Genomic DNA, 12671 nt, shown 5'->3' on the forward strand with positions numbered 1-12671 from the left:
AGCTGTCCATTCCAGGGTTGCCTGCACATTCCCTGAGGACTGACTTTGCTGCTCATCTTCATATACCTGATCGACTGTAATGAGGGAGAGATCCTCAAATGGAGTCTGCTCTTCGTCTTCCATGCTAGGGGAGAGGACCTCAAAGCGATTGTGTATTTCTAAACAATCAGAGCAAACCCTGGGCCTCCTACTTCTTTGAGTCACGTTTCTCCATATATCAGGCTCCTGTGTTGGTGAACTAGCCTCCTTCTCAGGGGAGTCCCCTGTCTCCTCCTTGGTGGAGACGGTGTGCTCTGTTGCTTCCCAGAAGAGCTCCAGCTCTCTAATTCTTTGGAGCGTAGCTATACGTTCCTCCAGTTGCTGGACTTTGTCTTCTAAGAGGGCAATCAACATGCAATTGCTGCAGGTAAAGCTGCCTGCAACCTTTGGCAAGATGGCAAACATTGTGCAGGAACCGCAGGCGACTGCAGCTGTTCCCTCCCCCTCCATCTTGAGAACGTGTTGTTGGAGGTGGATACAGCGGTCCTCCATCATAAAAAGTGTGAAGACAGGACAAATAACTCCCCCCCCAAAAAAAACCTAGGTCTCCCCCAACAAACATTTGAGACTAGCTCCCCTAAATCTAAAGGATGGATCAAACTGCACGCGCCGCTAGGCGCGCGCCGCTCCCCTGCAAGCTCTGATAAGCTCCTCCCACAGCTAATCACCTGCCTCAGCAGAAACCCTGCCCCCTCTGACCTTTGCACAGGGAGAGCAGCTAATCAGCCACAAAGAAACACACATTGTTAATCACACCTATTTTTAATCATTTCCTTTTGCATCTTTTATAATAATCCAAATATTTTGCATCTCTGTTATATCCAAAATTCACCATTAAATTACAAGGAATTCAATCAATTAACCACTTGTAGAATAATGGATTGAATTTATATCCTAGCTTCTTTCATCCAAGGAACTCAAGGTGGCACAGATGGGTCTCTCCTCATTTAATCCCTACAGCAACCCTATAAGGTAAAAATAAAAAAGTTCCTTCCAGTAGCACCCTAAAGACCAACTAAGTTAGTTCTTGGTATGAGCTTTCGTGTGCATGCACACTTCTTCAGATACAGTGTAAGCTCATACCAAGAACTAACTTAGTTGGTCTTTAAGGTGCTACTGGAAGGAACTTTTTTATTTTGACTATGGCAGACCAACACGGCTACCTATCTGTAACTGGACCTATAAGGTAAGAAAGGCTGGGAGGCAGTGACTGGCTTCCCAACTTCGTGGTGGAGTGGGGGATTTGAACCCTGGTCTCCCAAGTCCTAGTCCGACACTCTAACCATCACACCACACTGGCTCTCAATACAGAGGGACTGGTTATTTGACTCATTACCCGTTAGCAGCTTCGGGTGTTCACATGGCCATTGGAACTTCCTGGAGGCTGTTTTTGGCATGTGTGTGTTTTTTAAAAAAAGTTCAAGAAAACAAATGTCCACACCCTGCGAATCCCTGGCCTGCCTTCATCATCTGTAGTATTTCTACAGCATTTCTTCTTTTAACTCTCTAGTTAAGAGGAAGCGGAGATAGAAAAGGAGGAACCTGCTGCTTTCTAAATTGTTCACAAGGTTTTGCTCTAGAATCAGCGGCAGAAAACAGACTCCAATGCAGACCCATGGAGGATGGCTTTGGATTGTGCTGCTATTTCCCCTGACAGGTGAGTTCCGAAGTCAGAAACTTCACAGGATTGTAGGACATGTGCTTTCCAAAAGGCGACCAGCCCAATTCTTTTATCTGGCTGAGCTGTCTCCACACTCAGCTGCAGAACAGGAAGAGACAGGGACAGTCGTGGTGGTTTAAGAACATCTGACCGGCAGGAGGACTTCTAGCATGGATCAGCACTTTGGGGTTTTATACCACTTTCCCCAAAGAATCCTGGGAGGTACGCTGCGCAGTGGTTCAACACCCACACATCAGAGGGGAAGTGGAGGCAGCTGGGCTGAGGCAATGGAGGAACTTTGGGTTCACTGACTCTCAAAGGGAGGGAGCTGTCCAATCAGAAGGTCCAGAAAACGCAGTCATGGGACAGGCGGGCGGTGTGATGACCTGTTCACTGAGCATGCATCCTGATTTGCTTTCAACGAAGGATAGAAAAGGCCTGTTTTCTCATGAGCACTCATTCTGGGGTTGGTGGGGAGGTTATGTATCTGAGCATCCTTCCTGACTTGCATACACAGAGATTATATGTCCTATTATTTACTTACAATGTTTATATGGTGCTTTTCAGGCAGACCTCACAAAGTGGTTTACCTAAGGTTGTTACAACTACAAGCACAGATTTTTTTATTGTTTGTTTGTTTGTTTGTTTGTTTAAATTCCATTTCAGCCATAAGCTACAATTTAAGAAAGGAGGGGGTAAAATAGGGTTACATTTAATGCACATTTAACAATGCACATCTAAAGCACATGACTTCTACCAAACAATTATGGGAACTGTAGTTTCTCTTCTCACAGAACTATAATTCCCGGCAATCTACAGTTCCCAACGTTCTTTGGTGGACACCATGTGCTTTAAACACTGGTCGTGCTTTAAATGTAAGGTGTAGCTCTTCCCGAAGACTTAAGATGGCGGTTTTTCAACATGCCCTCTTATCAGCCTCTTCCATATGCCTAGAATGAGGCAGCAAACAATCCCAACAAGAAACGTTTGTGGTTTTGTGGGACTGCTGTTTTGTCATGGCAACAAACTGCAAGAAGCCCAGGCATGCAGGCCAGAGGAGATCTGTGCAAGAATAAAGAAAGCAACCCAAAGCCCCATTGCTCCTCTGTCGCTGGTTCATGACATACAGATGGAGCCAAATGGGAGCTGCCTTCAAATTTTGAGTTTTCCAGTATGACCCCCTTCCCCACACACTTAACAAGCACTTGCTAGAAATTGGCAAGTGGGGAGAAGAAAGTGGTCTTGTGCTCAGATCCTGCTTGCAGACCTCCCAGTAGAGGCATTTGGAAGGCCATTGTGAGAACAGGATGCCGGACTAGATGGGTCTGATCCAGCCATCTTCTAACACCCTTATACGGCTCACAAACTTGCAAACATATCTTCATTCAAACCCTAATGTGTAGAAATCTGCTGGTTTTTCCTTTTTTCAAATCCGAACTTCTCAAGAACTTCTCAAGAGCAATGGGGTCAATGGACCGCTGTAGTATTAGTGCTGAGGACAATGTCCTGCTTTTAGGTCTCTGTGTGTGCATTTGTTCCAGGGAAATTTCAAACAAATTTCAAACAAAGAAGCTTTAGAAAGCTGCATGCTCTCCGTGGAGCCCTCTTAGGAGTACTGAGTTATCTCTGCTTTGCATATGGGGAAGAGGCGAGGCTTTGCAAAGAACAAGAGTTGCCCTCCAAGTAAGGAAATGTGGGCCCCCGAGTGGCCTCAGGATCCCAGGGGTGCTGCTCAAAGCAGGAACATTAAAGAGAAGTTAATGAGCCAGCTGGCAAAGCTGCCAGCTTTCGCTCTGCAAATCCCCGCCAATCCCACCTCCTTGCATTAAGATAGTTTTAATTGAGGTGAGAATATTCACACAGCTAATGTTCCAGGGGCTCCCCAGCACTCAGTGTTTTCAGAAATAGCTGACTTGCGTTCTTGCAACAAAAGAGTATTGGGTACCAAAGAGATCCAGCCCACTTGCATACCCAGGAGAAGGATCTTGCCATTCCACTTTTGCAGGGACTGTTGCTTAAGGAAAATGGTCACTTCACCCCCTTGAATTGTACAAGGATGGGCAGCCAGAGGGGGATGGTATTCCTTGCCTGAAAAAGAGGGGGACCGGTGCGCTAACTCTAGGGGGTCAAAGACACCTTGGCCCCCTCAACATTTGTTTTAAGGGGGGGCCCAATCTTGAGGCAGCCCTCAACACACGTTGAGTGTTGCAGCTCCAGTGTCCCGCTCCTCCAGAATCACAGGCGCTTTGCACACACGCAATGTACATGAGGTAACGCGTGCACGATGTGTGATGTGAGTGGCGTCTCATGCACACAACATGCGCCCGGCCCCGTCAATCTTGGGGGCAAACTGGCATCTCTGGAGGGGGAGGCAGTCCCCTTGTTAGATCCCTACTCAGCCCATGCAGCTGGCCAAACTGCCAACCAGCTCCCTCATTCTGGGATAGCTGAAGTGGATAGTATCATCCCTCCATGTGGTGAGGAGAATTTTTGCTGCACATCCAGTATGGTCAATCCTTAGAGAACCTTTTGATCATCTTCCTTGAGGACTCTAATTAATTTATTACCAAACAGGCAGTAACATATCTGAACGTTGTCACAGCTCTCAGATCTGCTATGACTATTAGTTTCTAGCTTGTCATGTTTAATAATTAATATTTGGTTCTCCCAAGGTTGTGTTACTTTATATTTTGTACTTCGTTTAATGATCGGCTGGCCGTTTGGTTGGTGGATTGACTGGTTTCTACCACTGGTATAAACTCGGATGGAAACTCTCCCATATTCTCAGCTTTCAAAACATGGCTGAAGTTTAACACATGGGGCGCTGCCCAAATGCATCTTGGGAATGCTGTGTGTTGTTATGGATCCAGTTATAGGAATTCTAAGATCTCAAACATGGAATAAATGTTCATAAACCACATGTCTGAAATAGTACAGGAGAGCAATCCTGAAACCTTTTTGACTCTCCCAAATTGACCTCAAATATTTCTCTGCAAGGAGGAAGGAAATGGGAAAAGCTTTCCAATTAACTTTGGACTGTCGGAGCTCACACTCCTACATTGGTTCCCAGTACGTTTCCAAGCACGATTCAAAGTGTTGGTGCTGACCCTGAATGTCTTTGGCCCAGTATACCTGAAGGAGTGTCTCCACCCCCATTGTTCAGCCCAGACACTGAGGTCCAGCTCCGAGGGCCTTCTGGTGGTTCTCCCACTGTGAGATGTGAGGTTACAGGGAACCAGGCAGAGGGCCTTCTCAGTAGTGGCGCCCGCTCTGTGAAACGCCCTCCCATCAGATGTCAAGAAAATAAACAACTACCTGACTTTTAGGGAACTGTTTAGGGAAGTTTTTAATGACTGATGTTTTAATGTATTTTTGATATTTTATTGGAAGCCACCCAGAGTGGCTGGGAAAACCCAGCCAGATGGGCAGGGGTATGAATAATTATTATTATTATTATTATTATTATTATTATTATTATTATTATTATATCTGTTTCTAGTTTATTGCTGGTTTTTCTGTGTTTATTGTTGTTTTGGACAGTTTTTTTCTGATAATTTTATTTGTTTTATTATTGTTGTAAACCACTCTGAGAGTTTTGGGTCTGTTTGCAATCAAGCAATGTTCTATTTTTATGAAACAAACAAACAAACAAACATTCTGCTTCATCAGAAGGCATATTTGAGACATCACTGTCGTTAACATTCCTTCCTTTCTTAATCTAGCTCATCAAGCAGAGGAATCAGAACATCCCTCCAAAGATGGCCAAACAAAACATCTCCAAGCTGAGTTTGTCAATGCGACACAACAACAAAACGAGTCCTTCACGTTGTGGCCAACGTATAATAGAACAGACCCCTCCAAAGGAGTCTTGGGTATCATCACGACGCTGCCTGACCCCACTGTAAAGAGCGAAACAAAATATCAAGGCAGTAAGTGCCAGATGTGATTATGTGTGTGTTGGAGACCCCCGATTCCCCTCCAAGAGCTACAATTCGCAGAGTGGTTTCACAGTCAATCCCTCTTCACAGGGAACTTGGGGGAACTGTCACTCCGTGAGGTTTATAGGGGCCACCTAACAACTCTCAGTGCCCTTAACAACAGTTGCCATAATTATTTGGGGGAAGCTCTGACTGTTTATAGAGTGGTACCATAGCAGTTCGAAAGCACATCAAAGTGCAAGTAGATAAATAGGTACCACTCCGGCGGGAAGATAAATGGCGTTTCCGTGCGCTGCTCTGGTTCGCCAGAAGCAGCTTAGTCATGCTGGCCACATGACTTGGAAGCTGTATGCCGGCTCCCCTGGCCAATAAAGCGACATGAGCGCCGCAACCCCAGAGTCGTTCGTGACTAGACCTAACAGTCAGGGGTCCCTTTACCTTTACCATAGTGTTTTAAATGTATGATGTGAATGTGGCCTATAAATTGATGAGCACAAAGCTAATAATCTATCTCATCATACAGGAGAGTCTTATCAGTCACTAAATATTAGGCATGATAGCTAAACAGAACCTCCATTTTCGGAGACAGTATAGCCCTGCCTACCAGGTGCTGAGGGCATAATAACAATAATTTATTATTTATACCCCACACATCATATCAATTTTACCACAATGCCCCAAGCATACATTGGGCATGGGCTGTTTAGAGGATTTCATGAAGTCTCTTGTCTGCCCACTGTCCTATGTTGACATTTGGTCTGCTCCAGCAAAGGCCCTGCTCCAGCATATCAGTTTTACCACAATGCCCCAAGTATGAAATGGATTCGTTATTCAAAAACAGCTCGTATGATTTTGTCCAGCACATAAAGTGACTGAATCTCCTTAATTTTCTCTCCTGAAGGAAGGCTGCTGAAGCCAACCATCACCATCCACTCAGTGAATGCGACCTGCAATGTCACCTTGAACTGTGTGGTAACTGGAGGGGAAGAAGAGGACGTGACTTACGCCTGGTCGACTTCTGAAATGGGGACGGTTCTCTCTGAGGAGCCATCTCTACACATCACTCAGAAGCCCCCAGATCAAACCTGGGATTACACCTGCACTGTGCGCAACAAGCAGAGTCAAAACTCCAGCACCGTTTCCCTGAGAGATCACTGCCATGGTGAGGCAAGCTGCCATATTGAATTTCCACAAGGGAGAAGCACAGAAGTCCACATCAACACTGCCTTGTAAAACAGGGTGGGGGTGGCAGTCTATTCCCAAGAGACTTAAAATGTGACTGTTAGTGGTTATATCTTGCCTGGCTACAGGGAAGGACACTCTTCTCTGCATCTCTTACTATTGGCTTAGTGGGCATGATGTCATGGAATGTTCACACCTGAGTGACATCAGGCACCCCAAAAACCCACCCCACTTGCCCCAAAACACAAACCCATATTTTGTTTCTGGGTAGCGGGGTGGTATTTTAAAAATCCTAAAATTATCCTAGACAAGCTCAGGCTACCAGAAAGTATAGAGACTGCTTTCGCACTGCTTCTTTTCCAGCTCAAAATGGCCCTTCCCAATGTGGAGGCGACAATTCTGGGTTTCTGTAGCTTCCTCATGTATTTCATCTATGGATGAAAAAGTGGATTGGGGAGGCAATTCTGACCTGGGAAATAACCAGCAGGGATGAGGTTAAGCAGTCTCTTCCATCCATCCATCCATCCATCCACCCAGCCTTCCTCCGCTGGGAAGGGTTTCTTCTGCCTCCCGATAAATGTGCAACCAGAATTTGCCATTACAGTGGAGCCTTGGTTTTCGAACGTCTCCGTCAACAAACCATTTGGAACCCAAATACCATAAACCCAGAAGTAAATGCTTCCATTTTCGAATGCGCCTCAGAAGTCAAACTTCCAAGGTGGCTTCTGTTTTGAGTTTCTTTATTGTATTGAGGCTTCCGTATTGAGTTTTCAGTTTTCGAATGCTTCAGAAGTTGAACAGTCTTCCAGGACGGATTACGTTCGAAAACCGAGGTTCCACTGTATATGATTGAATTCCCATCCCAAAACAGCGACAGTCTGGAAGTGCCCTGAGACCCCGATTGCTCAGGACTGCTTCGGCTTTAAAGAAAAGTCTAAAAGGAAATAATACAGTGGTACCTCGGGTTACATACGCTTCAGGTTACAGACTCCGCTAACCCAGAAATAGTACCTCGGGTTAAGAACTTTACTTCAGGATGAGAACAGAAATCGTGTGGTGGCAGCGTGGCAGCAGCAGGAGGCCCCATTAGCTAAAGTGGTGCTTCAGGTTGAGAACAGCTTCAGGTTAAGAACGGACCTCCAGAACGAATTAAGTACTTAACCCGAGATACCACTGTAATGGAATCCCATGAAATGCATCATTTGAGCCACAGCCTACGAGCAAAGGAAGTGGGAGAGTTCAGAGTCCAAAAGAAACCAGCTTAGCTGCAATATCTGATGGACCATTATTGGTACAACAGCCGTGCATTTAAATGAGCCATGCACAGGAGAAATTCCTTGGTACTTGTGGTCTCCCACTGCTTAAACCCTCCTTAAAGAGCTTGAGTGGTTTGTGGCCAGGATACCTTAGGGATACCTTCACCAACTTGGTGCCCGCTGGCCATTTTAGACCACAGCTCCCATCAGCCCCAGCCAGCATGGCGATATGGACATTCTGGTGGGGGCTGATGGGCGTTGCAGTGTCCATCAGGAGATATTTACAACACCCAGCAAATTTTGGTTGCCATATGTAATCTGAAATTCACTCTTATTCACTCTGTTACTCCAGATCCTTCAACTCTCAATCAAGGAGCATCAACATTCTTGTACGCTAAGTACTTAATTCCACTTTTGCTCGTTCTGGTCCTATTGCTGATCCTGTTCCTCATGTACAGAAGGAAGAGAGGAAGAGGTGAGACTTGGTGCTTCATTTGCTTAGCAAAGAAACTTCATGGCTTCCTGTCAATTTGTTTGTTAAGGGCCCTGAGAGTCGTTAGTTAAAAGGTAAAGGTAAAGGGACCCCTGACCATTAGGTCCAGTCGTGGCCGACTCTGGGGTTGCGGCGCTCATCTTGCTTTATTGGCCGAGGGAGCCGGCGTACAGCTTCCGGGTCATGTGGCCAGCATGACTAAGCTGCTTCTGGCGAACCAGAGCAGCGCACGGAAATGCTGAGTCATTAGGAGGCCTCTTATTTTCTTCCCAGATCTGCAGTTCTCAGAGTTCCCTGAGAAGAGGGATTGGTTGTTAAACCACTCTGGGAATTGTAGCTCCACAAGGGGACATGGGGCAGTAGCGGACCTGGGGGGCAGGTCTGAAATTTCAGCAACACGCTCTTCAACATAACAATTTGGTGCCCCCCTCCGCCTCTCATCTTCCATTCTAGCTCATAGCTGTGGAGCCCCTCATGGTGCCCCGAAAGCTCTGCCCTAAGTCCGCCTCTTCTAGGGGTCTCCTAACAACTCTCATTGCCCTTAGCAAACTACAGCTCCCAGAATTCTTGGTGTGATTGTGGCCAAAATGGCCATCCTTAGGAAGGGTGGAGGTGGAAGGAGAGCCTTTGAGTTACAAAGCCCCCTGGTGGGTGGACATGAGCGTGTGCTACAACTCTGCTTCCTCGACGCTACAACTTCCATTAGTCCCAACTAGCACAAGAACCACACTGGGTGAAGCCAACAGTTGCCAGCAAAAATATCTGGCGGGCATCAGGTTGACAGATATGCTGTGCTGTGCCACCTGGTGTCAGAGAGTTCATCCTTCATTGCAAATTCACAATGCCTTGGTGTGATCACTCAAGGAATATTCTGCCCACCGCGCTATGAAACTTTCTGGCAGGTGAATAACTAAATTGATTCTCTTAAATTCTTCAAGGATTTAAAAATAGATACAGTCTATTTTTAGATCTTGCACTTCATCTTCCCTGTGCAGAAAATACTGCTGTGCACACACACAAGATTTATTCTCAGTATTACTAAATGAATATACTCTCTCTCTCTCTCTCTCCATAGGAAGCCATAGCAGGACAGTATCTATCATTGAATCATCAGGTACGAAAACATCCATGCAGAGCTTTTTTAACAAGTCCAGTAGAGCCATGTTTTATTACATTGCTAAGCCTCTACAGAGCACCTTGAAATTTGTTCTGCCTACATTACCTCAACAACCTTGACAACAGCCTCCAAAGGCAGCCAGTATTTGTATCCCTTCACTGGAGATGGGAGATGCTCAGAGCTGAGGGCTGGCTGCATATCAGGTGTGTGGAAGCTTTGGGCTTTCAAGTGCCACTGAACTACAGCTCCCATCATCCCAGGCCCTTGGCCGTACTTGCTGGGGCTGATGGGCGTTGTAGTTCAGTGACACCTGAAGGCCAAAACTTACCCACAGCTGTTGTAGATCATTGCTGATTTTGATCTTTTGATTTGCAGATTCTGACTTTCCTACTGCAGAAGAGGCAAAGCAGCTGAATCCTGAGGTAATTTGGCTTTATATTACCCCCCTGGCAAGGAGGGACCCAACCACTGCTTCCTTTCAAAATATGGTAGGAAGGCATCCTGGAACTTTGTGAAAAAGACCCATGTAGAAAAGGAGTAACGACACGAGGGGTGTTTGTTCATTTTCAAAACCCTTCTGTTCCAATTTTCAAGCAAGACTGCCTCATGAAGGGATTCAAATCAATAATTATATATTTATGGACCATTTGTGTTTCAACATAGCCACAAGTGCCCCCCCATGTTTCTAGGAAGGGAAATTTTTATCGTTTATGCTTTTGCATTCCTTTGTTCTCCTCCCCCCCACAGGCCTTCAAGCCAATTCCTGAGGAGCCTCTGGAAATGGTGCAAGTACCAACTATAAATGATAACGAAGAGGCTTCAAGCACACAGGGTCGCCAGCCAGATGCGCAGGCAAAATGTGGACTTCCCTAACCCAGGAGGCCCATCCAAGTTCCTTTTATACAGGGCAGCTGAAAAGCTCTTCTTTCCAACACATCTTACCAACATATGGGAGTCTTGAAGCAGTTGCATACTATTCATACAATTCATACTATTGATTTTAATTATGGCATGTGTTTAGCTTCAAGTAGGATTGGAGCCCCGCTTGAGACATCACACACACGATTGGGGGGTCAATCTATGAGTGCAAGAGGAAGCATTTATTGAACTTTAGAATGATTTTTAAAATAATAATAATAATAATAATAATTTATTATTTGTACACCGCCCATCTGGCTGGGTTTCCCCAGCCACTCTGGGCGGCTTCCATAGAAACCAAAAATACAGTAAAATATCACAGATTAAAAACTTCCCTGAACAGGGCTGCCTTAAGATGTCTTCTAAATGTCAGGTAGTTATTTATCGCTTTGACATCTGATGGGAGAGCGTTCCACAGGACGGGTGCCACTACCGAGAAGGCCCTCTGCCTGGTTCCCTGTAGCTTTGCTTCTCGCAGTGAGGGAACCGCCAGAAGGCCCTCAGCGCTGGACCTCAGCGTCCGGGCAGAACGATGGGGGTGGAGACGCTCCTTCAGGTATACTGGGCCGAGGCCGTTTAGGGCTTTAAAGGTCAACACCAGCACTTTGAATTGTGCTCGGAAACGTACTGGGAGCCAGATATTTATAAACTAGCCAGTGTGCCCACATTTTCCAATGAGTGCTCTTTCTTCAGGGACAAAAACACTAATTTATTTCCCCCAGCTACTGAATATTCTTCTGCATTCCACCTTCTCCACTTCTTCCTGAGGAGACGCAGCCCTGCTTTTGCCTTGGCTCAGAAAAGGTTGGCTTGTGGGAGTTGTCATTGGTCTCGATGATTGTACTCCCTTACCTGGCAGTTAGGTCTGCAGATAGCCGGTGTCTTTTTTATTGTTGCATTTTTATTATACACGAACAAAAACTAAACAAACGCAAGTGTAACAACATCACTGGGGTGGCAATATTAAAATAAAAATTTAAATACAGTGGCACCTTGGTTCTCGAATGGCTTAGTTAACGAACAAATTGGCTCCCGAACTCCAAAAACCCAGAAGTGTTCCAGTTTTTGAACGTTTTTCGGAAGCTGAACATCTAGTGTGGCTGTCAGCTATTGTTTCCGGGGCACCTGCATCAATTGGAAGCCGCAACTTGGTTTTCAAACATTTTGGGAGTCGAACGACTTCTGAACCGGATTAAGTTCGAGAAGCAAGGTACCACTGTATTAAATTTATTAAATACCGCTTTGCAGGGATAGATGATTCTCAGGGTCCCTTCCAACTCTGATTCTATACTTTGGTAATAAGAATTAGGGATGGGATGGTGCCCCTCTGTACATATATGTTTAGTGATTTTTCTTATTGTGTTGATATTTGCAAAAACTTTTGAGTTGCATATGGAAGAGAGAAAGGGGACAAACTAAACATCTTCATCCACCCCTTCTACCCAACCTAAGTGCATAGTTTGGACCTAAACAATAATAGTAAAGTTTGTATAAGAGTGTCCAAACATTGATGTCAATATAAAGATGTTTTCCCCCTGTGCAACGGACATGTACATAAATGCATATATATGAGCTTGACATTCCACATGCTCACTATGAGCTGCAGGTAAGTGGGGTTCAGATAATCCATAAATCCCATAAACACCTTAAAACTATTTGTGAGGAATCTGCAGCCAGCCCCAACTCCCACTGCACCTGGTAGCCAGCCCCCCACCGGCCACATTTGGCACACTTGAGAAGGGGTTCTATATGCATATAGATCATAGAATCATAGAGTTGGAAGAGACCACAAGGGCCATCGAGTCCCACCCCCTGCCAAGCAGGAAACACCATCAGAGCACTCCTGACATATGGTTGTCAAGCCTCTGCTTAAAGACCTCCAAAGGAGGAGACTCCACCACACTCCTTGGCAGCAAATTCCACTGTCAAACAGCTCTTACTGTCAGGAAGTTCTTCCTAATGTTTAGGTGGAATCTTCTTTCTTGTAGTTTGGATCCATTGCTCCGTGTCTGCTTCTCTGGAGCAGCAGAAAACAACCTTTCTCCCTCCTCTATGTGACATCCTTTTA

General features: G+C 45.6%; 1 protein-coding gene across 1 annotated transcript; it reads left to right on the forward strand.

Moving 5' to 3' along the window:
• Positions 1 to 1505: 1505 nt before the first annotated feature.
• LOC310694798 (uncharacterized protein) lies at positions 1506 to 10819 on the forward strand. Its single transcript, XM_083478380.1, has 7 exons — positions 1506 to 1696; positions 5422 to 5628; positions 6539 to 6799; positions 8428 to 8550; positions 9644 to 9682; positions 10061 to 10107; positions 10433 to 10819. The coding sequence occupies exons 1-7, from the start codon at positions 1645 to 1647 to the stop codon at positions 10556 to 10558; spliced, it is 855 nt and encodes a 284-aa protein (XP_083334506.1). The 5' UTR covers positions 1506 to 1644; the 3' UTR covers positions 10559 to 10819.
• The last annotated feature ends 1852 nt before the right edge of the window (positions 10820 to 12671 follow it).

Source organism: Podarcis liolepis, assembly GCF_965112155.1.
Source record: "Podarcis liolepis genome assembly, chromosome: 15".
NCBI lineage: Eukaryota > Metazoa > Chordata > Lepidosauria > Squamata > Lacertidae > Podarcis > Podarcis liolepis.